Genomic DNA, 17344 nt, shown 5'->3' on the forward strand with positions numbered 1-17344 from the left:
CAATGTGGCTACCCTCACATTGCCCAATCTCGGACCCACTGGGCAGGACTTATCCCCTGTCACCTTAGGGTGTCTCAGGGTGATCTCGGTGGCCAGTCCTAGCCTGTTCCCCACCCCAGCCCCCTCCTCAGAGCGGCCTGGGAGGGAGACGGTGGTCCCTGCGGGTGACCTTCCCCCAGTTTTCTGGGGTTGACACCGTCTCCTGCACTGTCCAGGACCGGACAGTGCGGGAAGGAGGAAAAGCCAGGATCCCCCCCCTAGCCAGGAAGGCATCATGAGACTATCCTCAGAAGGAGAAAGGAAGGGACGGTTCCCGGACCCGCTAAGACAGGTACTTCCCTGTCTTCTAGCTGCAGGTCCCACTCCCCCGGCGTTACCTGCCGCCCTCCCCCCTCCCCTCTCACCAAACATGGCGCTTAACAGCGCTTCCCTGGGCCACTTCCTCCTTCTCCTTCATAATGCGCGGCAAATCTGCCATTCTTTTCTCCGTCGGGAGGGGGGGTGTGTCCGGTGGGCGGTCCCGCTCCGATGCCTATACGCCCCCTCCTTTTTGACCAACCAGGGCCGAGGAGCATAGTGACTCTTCCGTCACGCCCTCGTGCCTTCTGCGGACCTATCACGGCAGGCCTCCCAAGCCCGCCCCCCCCCCCATCTACCTATCGGAGCCTCGTCACGCTCCGTCATCAACTCTGCGTCCTCTGCACCGACGCCATCTCTGCCGCACGCAGCTCCCCGCTCCGTCGGCACCTATTGACCCGCGCCAGCCTCACCTTCGGAGCCTTCAGGGGGACACGGGACCGCTTCTCTACAGGATCGGGTAGGCTCTGTCCTGACACCGACTCCCCTGCTCACAGCGCTCCCCTCTGCAGTATCCCTGGTCAGGCACATATGCCCAAACCCAGGGAGCCCTCAGTCCGTCCCTCTCACATCGTCACATACTACGCCTGTGCTCTTTGCGGTACTAAGTGGCCCGCGGGTCTCACTACGGCCTTCTGCTCGACCTGCAAACCTCCCGCCATGCTGGCACCCCAAGATCCCCCCGCCGCTCAGGACGTGGTAACCTCCTCCCCTCTGGAGTGGGCTGTTGCTATGTCACAGTCTGTCTCTGACCTCACCAAGGTTTCTCAATCTCTGGTGCAGGTCTTAGAACGCTTGCCAGAACGTTTGCCTACGTTATCCACGGCCACCAGCGCTCCGAATGTCCCCACAGACGATTCGCAGGCACCCCTGCCCCTTCCTCACAGGGGCAGACTGACGGCACGTTCTCAGAAACGGACCTACGCAAGCTCATCCTCCAGCTCTCCAGACTCCAAGATGCTCCCTGCATCTCACACCTCTTCCCCGGAGGTCGCCCCGGATCTAACTGTGCTTCAGATTCAGACTCTGGTTCCGATGCAGACCAGTATTCCAAGGTCCAGGACATGATAGAGAGCCTTATAACGGCTGTCAATCAGACTCTGCATGTTACAGAAGACGAGAGCCCTTCCCGGGACTACTCAGTTTCCTTCAAAAAGATTAAGCGTCCTGCACGCACTTTTTCTAACCAAGCAGAATTTGACAGCGTTTTTCAAAAGCAGTGGGAGCATCCAGAAAAGCGCTTTACAGGAAAGAAACAGTTAAACATCCTATACCCCTTTAACCATGACCTTGTCAACAAATGGACGGAGTCCCCATCTGTGGATCCTCCCGTCTCTCGCCTTTCCGCCAAGACGGTACTGTCTCTTCCGGATCGTTCCTCCCTTAAGGATACCACGGATAGACAGGTTGAGGCCCTCACCAAGTCAGCGTTTGAGGCTGCGGGCACCTCCTTCTGCCCTTCCTTCGCCTCAACTTGGGTATCAAAAGCAGTGTCCGCATGGGCCAAACAGCTCAGACAGGGCATCCTAGCAGGCGCCTCCCCGGACGATCTGGCCGACTTAGCTGATCAGATCGGCCATTCTGGAAAATATCTACTTACGGCGTCCCTCGACTCCGCTGCATGCTCAGCCCGGGTTTCCAGTAATCTCGTTGCCTTACGTAGAATTCTTTGGCTTAAAGCCTGGAACGCCGACCCGGCTTCCAAAAGATCTCTAACTAATCTTCCTTTTCAAGGTTCCAGGCTGTTTGGATCCAAGCTAGATCAGATCATCTCCGATGCTACTGGGGGTAAGAGCACCTCTCTCCCCCAGCCCAGACCCAAACGCCCTTTTCCTAGGAGACGCCCCCTTCAATTCCGGTCCTTTCGTCAGTTCGCTCAACCGAACCCCTCCTCCCAACTGGACCATACTCCAGCACAGCGGGACAGTCGTAGACCTTCCTTTAGGCCCACGCCTAACCGGCGCCCAAAGAGTCGCTCCTCCCAAGTCCTCTGGATCACGATCACGATCCAACAGGTTTTCCTCAACATGACGGGTCACTCCCACCTGGGACTTCTCCCAGGGTGGGCGGCCGTCTCCTTCTGTTCAGATTCTTGGCTCCCGGCAATAGAAGATGCCTGGGTAAAAGAAATTGTGACTTCCGGCTACAAAATCGAGTTTGATTCCAGCCCACGATCACGCTTTCTCAGGTCCCGCCCCCCACCAACCATCTTCTTCCTGGTTTCCTCCAAGCCATCACCTCCCTTCTACGCTCAGGAGTCATAGTCCCGGTTCCCGTTCAGGAAAGGTTTTCCGGTTTTTACTCAAATCTCTTCGTCGTCCAAAAAAGGACGGCTCACTACGTCCGATTCTGGACCTCAAACAGCTAAACCGACATGTACGCATCCGACAGTTCAGGATGGAGTCCCTCAGGTCGGTAATCGCCTCAATGGAGGCCGGGGAATATCTATGTTCAGTGGACATTCAGGATGCATACCTTCACATCCCAATCTGCGCGTCACATCAGAAGTTCCTACGCTTTTCCTTCAAGAACGCACATTACCAGTTCACTGCCCTCCCCTTCGGCCTCGCCACAGCCCCGAGGGTTTTCACGAAGATGATGGCGACAGTTATGACCATTCTTCGAACAAGGGGAATTGTAATCATCCCCTACCTCGACGACCTGTTAATCAAAGGCCCCACATTCAAGGACTGTCTCCACAGCCTCCAGATCACCTTGAACACTCTCTCCTGGTTAGGCTGGCTAATCAACACGGACAAATCCTCCCTGGTCCCATGCCAACGCCTAACCTTCCTAGGGATGCAGTTCGACACGACCCGTGCCCGGGTCCTCCTTCCGAGGGAAAAGATAAACTCCCTACGACAAGCAATCCACATCCTCTCCGACCCAGGTCCACACTCCCTTCGCCTATGCATGAGTGTCCTGGGAAAGATGGTAGCGGCCATGGAGGCAGTTCCGTTTGCCCAGTTCCATACCCGGTCTCTTCAACTAGCCCTTCTCTCAGCTTGGGACAAGAATCCGTCATCTCTAGATCGACGCATCAAGTTACCTCGTCAAGTAAGACGGTCGCTAACCTGGTGATCCCGCCCTTCTTCCTTCAGACCTGGGAGATCATTCCTTCCACTTCACTGGCAGGTGGTCACCACCGACGCCAGTCTCATCGGTTGGGGGGCAGTTTTCCTACAAGACACGGTCCAGAGCCTGTGGAGTCCCCATGATGCCTCCCTTCCCATCAACATTCTGGAGATAAGGGCGATTTACCTGGCGTTACGCCACTGGCAGAAGATCCTGGCAGGGTCCCCAGTCCGGGTACAATCGGACAATGCCACGGCCGTGCCATACATAAACCATCAGGGAGGAACGCGCAGCAAGCCCGTTTTAAAAGAGGTGGCAAGAGTGCTTCTTTGGGCCGAGAAAACGGTCCCGGCAATCTCAGCAGTCCACATTCCAGGGGTCGACAATTGGGCGGCCGACTTCCTCAGTCGGCAGGGCCTCGCCTCAGGAGAATGGTCTCTCCATCCTGAGGTGTTTCACCAAATCTGCTTGCGGTGGGGCACACCGGACGTCGACCTCATGGCGTCCCGGTTAAACCACAAGGTCCTGTCCTTTGTAGCTCGGTCCCGCGATCCAGTAGCAGTCGCTCAGGACGCGCTAGTCATATCATGGTCACAGTTTCAACTGCCCTATCTTTTTCCACCTCTACCTTTGATCCCTCGAGTCATCAAAAAGGTCAAGACAGAGGGAGTACCAGTTCTCCTAGTAGCCCCAGATTGGCCCAGACGCCTCTGGTACACAGATCTGGTAAATCTGCTTGTCGACTCCCCCTGGAGACTACCAGACCGTCCGGACCTCCTCTCAGGGTCCTTTTCTTCATCAGAGTTCTCGTTCTCTGAATTTAATGGCATGGCCGTTGAGGCCGCGGTGTTGAAGACGGCGGGCTTTACTGACAATGTCATTCAGACCCTAATTAACGCCAGAAAACCCGCTACCTCGCGCATATACCACAGAACTTGGAGAGCCTTTTTTCGTAACTGCGAACAAAATCAACTGACTCTTATGTCCTTTTCTTTGCCAGTCATTTTGGCTTTTCTTCAGTCTGGCCTAGAGGCGGGACTATCTCTCAGCACTCTCAAAGGCCAAGTTTCGGCCTTGTCCATTCTATTCCAACGTAACTTAGCTAGCCGTCCTTAGGTCAGGACCTTTCTACAAGGGGTGGCCCACATGGCGCCCCCCTATCGCCCTCCAGTGGAACCATGGTTCCTTAATATGGTCCTAAGCGTCCTACAACAGCCTCCTTTTGAACCCATTCAGGACATTCCAGCCTCTCTCCTTTCCTGGAAGGTGGCTTTTCTGGTGGCTGTTACCTCTATTAGAAGGGTCGCAGAACTAGCAGCCCTCTCTTGTCGGTCGCCTTTTCTGGTATTCCATCAAGACAAGGTAGTGCTCAGGCCGGTGCCTTCCTTTTTGCCAAAAGTGGTTTCCGCTTTTCAAATTAATGAGGACATCGTTTTGCCTTCCTTTTGCCCTGCTCCAGTGCATCCACGGGAGAAGTCTCTACACAAACTGGACCTGGTCAGAGCTGTACGTGTGTACCTTTCCAGAACGGCCTCCCTTTGGCGCTCGGATGCCCTTTTTGTCATCCCTGAGGGGCCTCGCAAGGGTCTCCCTGCTTCCAAGTCAACCATCGCCCGTTGGATACGTTCGACCATCTTGGAGGCACATTCCATCTCGGGCAAACCTCCCCCTCCCGGAGTAAGGGCTCACTCCACCAGGGCGGTTGGGGGCCTCTTGGGCGGTTCGCCATCAGGCTTAGGCCTCTCAAATCTGCAAGGCCGCAACGTGGTCTTCTCTTCACACCTTTTCAAGGTTTTACAAGGTCCACACGTATTCTTCGGCTGATGCCAGTCTTGGACGGAAGGTCCTGCAGGCAGCAGTTGCCGAAATCTGACCTAGTCTGTGACTATCTTCTGTTCTCCCACCCAAGGGACTGCTTTGGGACGTCCCATGGTCCTGTGTCCCCCAATGAAGCGATAAAGAAAGAAAGGGATTTTTGGGTACTCACCGTAAAATCTCTTTCTTTGAGCCTTCATTGGGGGACACAGCACCCTCCCTGTGTTTGGACCTATGTCCTGTTGGGCATCTCATTTAGTTTTTCACGGTTTTGCCCCATTGGGCATTACATAGTTGGTTCTTATTGTGCTTCTCCTACTGCTCTAGCCACTAACTGGTGAGCTTGGTGCCTGTAGGCGGGTGCATACTGCGGAGGAGGAGCTATTTTCCTTTTTTTTTTGCATAGTGTCAACCTCCTAGCGACAGCAGCATACACCCATGGTCCTGTGTCCCCCAATGAAGGCTCCAAGAAAGAGATTTTACGGTGAGTACCCAAAAATCCCTCTCTTGTTGTCTAGGGACGTGAGGTAATAACTACAGTACATTAAAATATTTGCCATTGTGTTATAATGATGGAAACCGGTTAATAGTACTGGTGCGTGTGAGCATGTGCAGTAGGAATCTCTCCCCCTTTTTCATATTTAGAAGGATGTGCTCCCATTGAATATTCTGACCTAATACTGGTTATAGGAGGTAAAGATGGTGGACCGCAGTGTGAGAAGCCTCTTCTTACTTCAGCACTCCTGGTATCTCCAGTATTAGATCAGATAGGTTGAACAGCAGTGTGAGCAGCCTCTTCATATTTCAGCACTCATGGAATCTCCAGTATTTGATCAGATAGACAGGGTGGACAGCAGTGTGAGCAGCCTCTTCTTACCTCATCATCCCCGGTATCTCCAGTATTAGATCAGATAGACACGGTGGACAGCAGTGTGAGCCGTCTCTTCTTACTTCATTACCCCTGATATCTCCAGTATTAGATCAGATAGGATGGGCAGCAGTGTGAGTAGCCTCTTATACCTCCAGTATTAGATCAGATAGGCATGGTGGACAGCAGTGTGAGCATCCTTTTCTTACCTCATTAACCCTGTTTATCTCCAGTATTAGATCAGATAGACAGGGTGCACAGCAGTGTGAGCAGCCTCTTCTTACCTCATTAACCCTGGTATCTCCAGTATTAGATCAGATAGGGTGGGCAGCAGTGTGAGTAGCCTCTTATACCTTATACCTCAGCACCCCTGGTATCTCTAGTATTACAACCAAATGTCCTCTGTGAGCACATCTCCCTACACATGAAGTGAGGTGGTGTAGCACATACTCAGTCACCTCTTCTGTTTTTATTGTAGGACAGGTTTCTGTCAGTGTAACTAGATAAGTCAATTTAATGTACTATAATGACAATCCAAGTGTAATTTGCTAATTATATGTACAGCATTTAGGAATTTATTTTTAATCCTTCCCAGAAAACCTTTTTTAAGAAATGTAAAATCTTCATAGTTTCCAAAGTAATTTTTCATGGCTTTACTTTTTAATACATGCATCTCTTAGTATGTTTTTCTTCTGAAGGCGGTACATGGCCCTCTGACTGAGAATGAGTTGGAGCAGGTTGAAATCCAAAAGCAGTTTCTGGGAACAAGTGGTATAGTTCTCCTGTTACCAGTGCAGTCAGATGCAGATGTATATCGGATCGCAGCTCTACTGCAGCTGAAGCAGCTACTTCAAGCTAAACCCTTTAAGCCTTCCCCAACTCTTGCAGTTCTGGTACCTTCAACTTACACAGATCCAGAGACAATAATAGAAAAAGGTAAGTCTAGACCAGTATGAATCATATTGATGAGTTTGAATAGCCACTTTCAGCAAACTTTGCATATATAAATAGTATAGACAAATTTAAGAAACTTTAATTAGAGTTGAGCAAATAAATTTGCAGGATCCTGCTACAGTGGCCACGTGTAAGGTTTGTAGCCGCCGGACCAGAGCACTGCAAATCTACTACATGCGACACTCCTGGGGCCTTTTTTGATTAGCAGGCTTTTGCAACTTCATTACTTTGCCACACATGACGTCACTGCAGTTTACTAATCAGAAGAGGCACCAGGGATCTCGCAGGTAGTAGAAAGTTCACGACTCTTTAGTCCAGCAGCAACGGACTACTGACATGATCACTGGACCAGGGTTGTGCGAATGTTTTTGGGCAACTTTTTTTTTTTTTTACAATCTTAGGAAAAAAATTATGTTTCTTTCTCCACTTATGAGCCACTTCTCCTTTTTCTCCTCCTCCTTCCCTCCCTTCTCCTTTCTCCCTCCTCCTCTCATCATACAGTCTGAAAAATGGCTAAAATCTGTCCTTTTCAAAATAATACTGACAAGGCTGCTCACTGAAGTATCAGATTATAGCTGTCTATGGAAGTCTATGGAGAGGAGGGCATAATCAGAGAACAGGCAGAGAGAGACACGGACAGACGATGTTGCTGCTTTCTGATAAGTGGTATACTGTACCTAAACCTAGAATTTCACACTGCTCGATACTGCGGTATAAGTTTCTCCATACTGCTGCTACTTTGTCTGACTGCCACAGAAAGGAAAGCAGGAACCCCTCATGTCTTTATGTGCTGTATATGAGATATCATAGCTGCTAGTCTCTCTTCACTAGCTAAGAGGCAACTGAAAATGAGAGAGTGCCTGCACATAAAGCTAGAACTGTAATGTACCCACATGACAGCTTATTCTTATGACTAATGTGGAACTCATTTGTAGACCTTTTTGTTTGCCTGCTTTCTACATTATTGTTCATAAATACACTGTGTTCCAAATTATTATGCAAATAATATTTTCTCCGATTTTCCCAAATTACCTATATGAATTGCAGTCATTGTAATTTTCCAGTCAAATAACTATTAGAGTACAATTGAAAGGTTTTTGTACAAACTGCCTATGATAACAGTATATTTAAAAAAAAAAAAAAACTCAAACTGCACTCAAAATGCATGTTCCAAATTATTATGCACAGCAGAGTTTTCAACCTTTTCATTTTAATAAAGAACAAAAAAATGGTCATTTTTGAAATTATAAGCATTAGCAGGTTATTATAAACTGAAATCAAACAGTTTTCAACTCAAAACTTTATTCTAGGTGATGTTACATTTGCACATAGGACCACTTGTTCGAAAGGAGCTTCTGAACTCTCTCGTCCATTGAATTTGTCAGGTTTTGGATGGTTTCTGCTTCAATTGTTTTGCATGAGGACAGAATACCCTCCCAGAGCTGTTGCTTAGATGTGAACTGCCTCCCGCCATCATAGACACTCCTTTTGATGATGTTCCAGAGGTTCTCAATGGGGTTGAGGTCAGGGGAGCATGGGGGCCACACCATAAGTTTGTCCCCTTTTATGCCCACAGCAGCCAGAGATGCAGATGTGTTATGTGCAGCATGAGACGGGGCATTATCATGCATGAAAATGATCTTGCTGCGGAATGCACGGTTCTTCTTCTTGAACCATGGCAGGAAATGCCGATGGAGAAACTCAACATACATTATAGAGTTCATGTTGAGTTTCTCCATCGGCATTTTCTGCCATGGTTCAAGAAGAAGAACCGTGCATTCCGCAGCAAGATCATTTTCATGCATGATAATGCCCCGTCTCATGCTGCACATAACACATCTGTATCTCTGGCTGCTGTGGGCATAAATGGGGACAAACTTATGGTGTGGCACCCATGCTCCCCTGACCTCAACCCCATTGAGAACCTCTGGAGCATCATCAAAAGGAGTGTCTATGATGGCGGGAGGCAGTTCACATCTAAGCAACAGCTCTGGGAGGGTATTCTGTCCTCATGCAAAACAATTGAAGCCGAAACCATCCAAAACCTGACAAATTCAATGGACGAGAGAGTTCAGAAGCTCCTTTCGAACAAGCGGTCCTATGTGCAAATGTAACATCACCTAGAATAAAGTTTTGAGTTGAAAACTGGTTGATTTCAGTTTGTAATAACCTGCTAATGCTTATAATTTCAAAAATGAACATTTTTATGTTCTTTATTAAAATGAAAAGGTAGAAAACTCTGCTGTGCATAATAATTTGGAACATGCATTTTGAGTGCAGTTTGAGTTTTTTATTTTTTTAAAAATATACTGTTATCATAGGCAGTTTGTACAAAAACCTTTCAATTGTACTCTAATAGTTATTTGACTGGAAAATTACAATGACTGCAATTCATATAGGTAATTTGGGAAAATCTGAGAAAATATTATTTGCATAATAATTTGGAACACAGTGTAGACATTTATAGGACCTTATTATCACAGTCATGTCTTTTGTTTTATTTCAGAACTTAATATTTCAGACTTGGTGTCATGTGGACTAATATCAGATTATAAGGTTTTCGCCTTACCTGATGGTGTGAATGACATGAGAGGAACAAACATGGTAAGATTTGTAGTATTAAATAAGTATATCAATACATTTCATGTATAGCATATTAGACATGCTGTGACACAATCGTAAAGTGCCATTGGGTTATTGTGGTTTCCTGAGCCTACTGGAGGTCTCTACGTCTGCCACAAACCTCCAAATCATTGCCTTCAGTGGTCATGCCTTGGTAGATGACACAAGACTGCTGAGGTTAAGGATTGGTTGCAGTGGTCACGCATTGTTGACGGAATGAAATTGCTGCAGCCATATCAATGAATAAACTCCATGGAGTAATGTGGAGGCGGCAAAATTTTCATTTTTTTTATTCTCAAATATTAGTTGCCTTTGTCCCAATTTTTTTTTTTTTAAGCAATTGCTAAAATGATAGTACCTGCAATTCAGTGATTGCAGGTTCAAATCCACCAGAAACCTTTTTTTACATCCCATTAAAAAAAAAAAGCATTTGTACCCCTAAATGGGACCAATTAAAACACAAAAAAAACCCCACATAAAACAATCTTTATATTTTAACAACAAGAAAAGAAATTTTCCTGACAGGCCAATACATAACTGACCCCTCCAACTCAAAATACTTAACACCTACAAAGAGCTACTAAGAGTCATAGGAGGTCAAAGACCCCAATTTAAATAAAACATGAATTTTATTGAATCTTAAACAACCATTTAAAAGACATATTATAGAGCCCTGCTCAGTAGCATAGGCACAAATAAGGGAAAATTACAAGTAATACAGAAGTATCAGTAAGGCTCACAGAGAAAGGCTTATTGGAAGACTAATAGGTGATACATTGTTATAACATCATAGTAAGAGAGGAGAAAGGAGGAGATTTTTTATACCCAAAGCACCCTGAAAAACCTTGGTCTTGCTGCCCAGTGAACATCAATGTAGATATATAGTTAAGTTATGTAAAATGAATTAGCCAGCACCAAGGTCCTCATAGTTGTATAGGGCCACATGAATAATCTCATCAAGAGACCACACTATCCATAAATATCCTCTCCTTTAATGTAATAAACAAAATTCAAACTGTAGGTATAAAGTAATCAGTTAATTATAAATACTGTGCAGTATATACCTCTCTTCCACACCAAAGGTCTTGTCCTGTCCCAACGCACGTTTCGGTGCCAGCAGGCACCTTTTTCAAGGGAGATAAGATAGCCTAATGCATGCATAGTGGTATAGCTCCCTATAAATAACATCCACAGCTGCCATCAGTGATTGCCACGCAAGATGTCTCAGCGCACGCGTCCCAGCCCCCCCAGCGAACAGAGCCCAGCATCCGGGTCACCGCGGCGCCGCACACAGGTCAGGGAGTGCACATCACATGACCCATTGTGCGAGCGCGAGACCCGGACAGCGCGCACCCGCGCCAGAGCACTGAGGCACGCGCGCGCACATCCCGTGCCTGTACACTGAGGTCTAACACACAGCGCAACTTACACCCCCCTGCTTACAACACGCCGGCCACCAACGTGACTAAAAACAAGGTACCGGATGTAGAGAGGGGGGATAGAGAGAAAGGGGAAGAGGGTCAAATGGAGTTTATAATAGAATAGGGGGAAGAGAGGGGAGGAGGAAGAGAAAGATCGAAAGAAAGAGGGGAGGAGAGGGGGAAAGAAAAGGAAACAGGATTTCTCTTTGTATAGATCAATGAGGTAGTGAGTAATACCAGCCGAGATCCACTACATCTTCACTATAGTGATCATCATTAAAGATATATCCCATTAATCTGTTTTTAGAAAAATCAGCTGTAGCACTACCAAATCGATCAATTACCCCTCTCCCCTTACTGCATGAGGGATGAAAGGTTGTATTTACTAGAATGACAAAGAATAAGTATTCAAAATTCAAAAGATACACCTATACATACACCCATGTATATATATGTGTGTGTATACACACATATATATCTTAACCCATTAACCTCAAACACCCCATAATAAATCCCCCCCCCTCTCTCCTCCCCCACCCCCCCATGTACCACACTACCACTTTGCATGTACACAAAACAATATGTGGTTACACTGTAAAGTCCAATACCAAACAATCCCACATATATACACTCCACATCTTAATGCGCCGTTATGGTGGACATTCTTCTTCATGTTGGGTTACATCAGTCGTTGTAATCTTTTAGGACTTGAAGATGTTCACAGAAGTCAGATAGATTCCACAAGGATCTATATCCCAACCGAGGGCAACATATTTACCTAAGGAGCATAGATGACTAATATGAACAAACAAAAAAGGACAAATTAAAATCAAAATAATAAGGTACCAGAGCAGAAACTGGGAAGTAAATTCTAAATGAAAGAAGAGAAGCTTAATTTCTCATTCAATCCCTTAGGTGTCATGGAGTCCAATGTCACAATCTTTATATTTACTGTATCGTGATTGCCGGGTGTGTGAAAAAGGGTGTTACACTCCCTCTCTGGGGTCATACATGGTCTGGACAACCCCTTTAAGTGAAAATAATTTTGTAATTTTATGTAAAGTTTTAGAAAATAATTGCAAACTTGAAAATCATTCTGTATTAATCTATTGACTATTTGCTTGGCTTTGTGTTCCCTTTTCTCAGGTCTCCTCTGCCGTACAGTTTTTGCTGACCCATTGCCCACACTCCTTGGAACTTCGCAGCCTCCCTTTCCGACAATACATAGAGGACGGTGTATGCAGTGGATTCAGCAATACCTTTTATCTCGATCAGATGGAAAGGAAGAAATCTAGTCTTCCCTCACAAGATCCCGCTGCCATCATTGACTTGTACAATGATACCATTGCGTTTCTAGCAGAGGCAGTTTCTTCAGAGCAACTCGCCGAGCTCTCCTGGCCCGTAACTGAGTTTGCGTCTCCTGGTGGCAGCTCTCTAATGCCGCCTACAGACTGGAACAGTCCCAGCCATCTTTCCTGGCTAAAGAAGGCTGTACTTTCTTTCCAGCTTCCTCAAATGGACAAACCTCCAAACGGAGGTGAGCAAGAATATACATAAATAATTATAGCGATAGAAATGGCGTGGCTGGTGTTGAAGCAAACAAGGATTGCAACTTTGCACTAATTTAATGTACTTCTGTAATCATTTGTGCAATTGATTTTGTCTGAAATATTACTGTCATCTCTTCCTGGCAGCTCCTTTGGGCCCAGTTTGCTCCATGATTATGGACTACGTGTCACAGATCACACGGTCACCAGCAGGTCTTCCCTTGTTGTTCTCTGAAGTTCAGCTCCTTCTGGGTCGCATAAAGAAACACTGGTTTGCACAGGAATGCATTGCTGGCATCACACCATCTGTGCAAGATGTTCCATGGGATGAGATTATTGCTCTTTGCATCAACCACAAATTGAGAGCCTGGGACCCCCCTTTAATTCCTGAATCCAAAGGTAAACTTGTTATGTTCTACATAAGAGAAGTTTGTTGCATTATGTAAAATATTCAATCATCTTAAATCTCTTAAGTTAGATTTTTTTATATGGATTTTTGCAAATATAGGATTAACATGGTAGGAAGAGATGGAACAACAGAAACACAAGCCCCCTTTCCTTTTATTAATAATCTATATGAAAACCAGCTTATGTCTGCAGATGTTTGACCATAAAGAAGGGGGGTCATGCAGAATGTGACCAATAACATGTCATTTTCTATGCTGGGCTACGGTGATGTGCCACCTGACAGCTCACATGATACTACTAGTGTTCACATGAACCTGAATACAGGAGCTGCAAGATATTACTTTTCTTTGTGGGTAGCAAGCTAAAATCACACACTCCAAAAAATGTTTTGTAAGGGAAAGTAGTCTACAATTCTCTTCCTACAGGTTGTGATGGGCAGAAATGTATTTAATCTTTTTTTTTACCCCTAAGCAAAAATTATTTAAAGCAGATCTGTCACCAGATTTAACAATGCAAACTGCATGCGTTACTAAATAAATATTTAAGACTAGATGAAATTGGTGTACTTCATGTCAGAATGGTTGTGTAATCCTTTTTATAAGAATAAACTTACTCTCTGCCCACCCAGCCTGACAGCTCCTCAGTATCCCTCCTCCCTGCTGCTGCTGAGATGTCACACCGCTCAGTACATGCTGCAGATGTCAGTCATGCTTTTGGGGGGGGGGGGGAGGGGAGCAGAGATTAAATTGTTATTTCTATCTTCATAGATTGGTATTGTCACGATAGTGCTCGTAAAAATAAGCAATTACTCTGTCGCCTCATTGGGGGACACAGGACCTTGGGTGTTATGCTGCTGTCCACTAGGAGGCGACACTATGCATAATCTGAAAAAGATTAAGCGTGGCTCCTCCTCTGCAGTATACATCCCTGGACGGCCTCAGCCTTCTCCAGTTTTTGCTTAGTGTCGCATAGGAGGCACACCTAAAACTTTTACTCCGTTTCTCCGACGGGATTACAGATGAAGAAAAGTGGGTCTCCTACGAGACTCCCGGCATGACTCCTTCCTCTGCCCCCTATTATGGGGTGCACAGTTGAAGTCGAGATGGCTATTCCCCATGTCGCTCCTTCCCCAGCCCCTCGGCTGCTGGTTCGAAGTCGAGACCCCCCTCCTTCCCTTTTTTTTTTGTTTTTTGGGTTGAGGTCGAGGCGAGGATAAAGCCCCCTGATGGTGACAGCAGCACCCTCCCTAATCCCCCTCTGGGGGCATTAGGTTGAAACGCCTCAGGTAGGGCCTGTACAGGCAGCACTCTGCAGCTCCCAGTAGCCAGCACACTGTAGCTGAATCCAGGGACCCCAGCCCTGCTGCGGGCTCCTGTCGGGGCTGGGGGGAGTGCAGGCAGGCATGGCACAAAACAGACACAGGCCTCCCTGCACCCTGTCTCTGCGGCAGCACCAGCTCTATGGTGCCTCAGGGGGACTCTTCTCAGGGCCCCCCTTCCGCTTATACCCCCACCGCTATCCTGTCTTTAAATCCGGGGGGGTCCGGTTCAGATCCGGCCCCCTCCCGGACTTCCGCGCCGGCCTGGAGCCCCTTTGGGAATCAGGCATCTAATATAGACTGCGGCTTCGGCCTAGCCGAAGCCGCCACCTCCTGCCCGCCCCCCGGATGACAAATATGACACACTGCAGTGTCATAGAGGGGGCGAATCCAGACTGAAAGGGCGCGATTTTACACAGAACTGCTGCCCTTTTCAGCTTTCCGCCCCCCTTCTTCCTTAAACTTTACTCCGGCGGCCATTAAATGCTGCAGGACAAGGAAATTAACCCTGCAACTACTGGTCGGCAGACACAGACCAGGCCCGCCAGTCTCCGGGGAGGCACAGGACTGTGGATCTTCGGCGCTGGACCTAGGGGCACACTGGAGGTATAAAATCACAGCTGGAGTTCTACCTCAGCTGTGACTCCATTATCCTTATAGGCTCCTCTGCATAGCCATCCCAGCGCACTATGGCGGGCTCTAGGTCCAAGAGAACCAGGCAGGACTCCTATTATGCACTCTGTACAGCCTACAGCAATACTCTCCCCAGTGGCAGTACGTACCCGCATTGCCAGGACTGCATCCAGACTACTGTGCCAGGGCCCCAAGAAGCCCCTGCCAATGCTTCGGTGTCTAATGCCATGCCGGAATGGGTCACTCAGATGTCGCAATCTATGACGCAGTCTATAGATAACCTAACCTCCACATTACTTCAAGCTCTGCAGAGTTATGCCTCAGCTATGAACGCTCTTCAGCAAAGGGAAAGCTCGACTGAGGGACATGTCGACCCGGGCACATCCACGTCTAGGTCAGGATGCAAGCGGACCCACAGGTCACGTTCATCTGCGTCATCCCATAGCACACGGTCATCCCCTTCTAGGGAGAGACACCGTAGTTCCAGTTCACCTAGACCGTCTCCTACCAGGGACAGACAATACAGTTCCCCGCAGCGATCCCCGACCAGTGAAGGCCACCGCCCCTCTTCACCCAGCAGGAGACGCCTTAGCGATACACAGGATTCGGAAGGCATCTGTGATTCCGACATAGACAAGGAAACTGAAGGGTCCATGACCCCAATCCCCCCTAGCTATACAGCGCTAGTTGAGGACGTAATCTCGTCCATCCATCGGGTGCTGGACATATCTGATCCGCCCCCGGAGGCACCACAATACAAGATTTCCTTTGAAGGAGTTCTGAAGCCGCCTAAGGTCTTCTTTGACCACCTAGAGTTTAAGTCGATCCTTAAAAAGCAGTTCTCACAGCCTGAGAAGAAGTTTACCAATCGCAAATATCTGGAGGCGTGGTACCCCTTCCCACAAGAGACCACCAAGGAAGGACAGATCCACCCGAAGTGGATCCCCCAGTCTCTAGGCTAGCAGCACAGTCACTCCTTTCACTGCCTGATGGCTCAACCCTCAGGGACGCAGCAGACCGGCAGGTAGAATGCATGGCTCGTTCAATTTTCGAGGCCAAAGGGGCCTCCCTGGCTCCCGCGTTCGCTTCAGTTTGGGCTGCCAATGCTATCATGGCTTGGGCCCAAAAATTTACAAGCTAGCCTCCAAGTATCTCATCCTGAGCTGTCGGACCAAGCGGTTCAAATAGCAGTTGTAGCAGATTACATGCTTCATGCAGCTCTGGATTCTGCAAGGGGTGCAGCGGAAATGGCATCAAACGCCATGACTATTCGGCGTATCCTCTGGCTGCGGGAATGGAAAGCAGACGCAGCCTCAAAAAAGTCCCTCACAAACCTCCCGTACCTCAGTGGTCGACTTTTTGGTGAACAGTTGGACACGATGATATCCAACGCCACCAGGGGTAAGAGTACCTCTCTCCCCCAACTTAAACCCAAACGCACTTACAAGAAGCGTAACCAAACTCGATTCCGATCCTTTCGGAACTCTTCGGGCTGGTCCGTCTCACGGCCAGCACAAAATAACAACCGCTTCCCACGCAGGGACAACTCGCGGTCGACGCCAAAGTCGGACAAGACCTGGCAGTCAAAAGCAGGCCAGTCAAAGTCCAAAGGAGGAAAACCTCAGACTTTCTCTTCATCATGACTCTCGGACTCCGGAAGACACCCCACCTGTAGGCGGCCGACTTTTGCTATTTCATCAAGTCTGGCTGCCTATTACAGAAGACAGCTGGGTCAGGGAACTAGTGTCTTCGGGATACAAGATAGAGTTCACTTCCAACCCACCAAACAGACTCTTCCTTTCTGTTCCCCCAAAACCGCCAGTCAAGGCTCTTGCCTTCCACCAAGCGGTCTTCTCGCTTCTTCAAGCAGGAGTCATAGTACCGGTCCCCGCGGCCGAGCGCTTCCGAGGGTTCTACTCCAATTTATTCGTTGTCCCCAAGAAAGGAGGCGGCGTACGGCCCATACTGGACCTAAAACAGCTCAACAAATATGTACGGGCACGTCACTTCCGCATGGAGTCCCTTCGGTCCATTATTGCGTCCATGGAAAAAGGAGAATTTCTCGCCACCATAGACATACAAGACGCATACCTGCATATACCAATTGCGCCCGCCCATCAGAGATTTCTCAGGTTCGCATTGACCAGGACCACTACCAGTTCGTGGCTCTCCCATTCGATCTCGCCACGGCTCCAAGAGTGTTTACCAAGGTCATGGCAGCCACCATGGACGTCCTACACTCCAGAGGCATAGTAGTCATTCCATACCTGGACGATCTCCTTATCAAGGCTCCCACCTTCAAGGACTTCGAGCTCAGCGTCTCAAT

The 17344-nt window shown here is 48.1% G+C and overlaps 1 protein-coding gene across 1 annotated transcript in view; it reads left to right on the plus strand.

The window, feature by feature from the left end:
- Positions 1–17344, plus strand: part of MCM3AP (minichromosome maintenance complex component 3 associated protein) — a 76859-nt gene that overhangs the window by 24326 nt on the left and 35189 nt on the right. Inside the window, exons 22-25 of the mRNA XM_073646766.1 lie at positions 6814–7051; positions 9576–9673; positions 12259–12649; positions 12807–13058. Of these exons, the coding sequence (XP_073502867.1) occupies positions 6814–7051; positions 9576–9673; positions 12259–12649; positions 12807–13058 (979 nt within the window). The remainder of the gene's footprint in view (positions 1–6813; positions 7052–9575; positions 9674–12258; positions 12650–12806; positions 13059–17344) is intronic.

Source organism: Phyllobates terribilis, unplaced genomic scaffold (assembly GCF_046119375.1).
Source record: "Phyllobates terribilis strain yellow unplaced genomic scaffold, ASM4611937v1 Scaffold_9__5_contigs__length_417890890, whole genome shotgun sequence".
Classification (NCBI taxonomy): Eukaryota; Metazoa; Chordata; class Amphibia; order Anura; family Dendrobatidae; genus Phyllobates; species Phyllobates terribilis.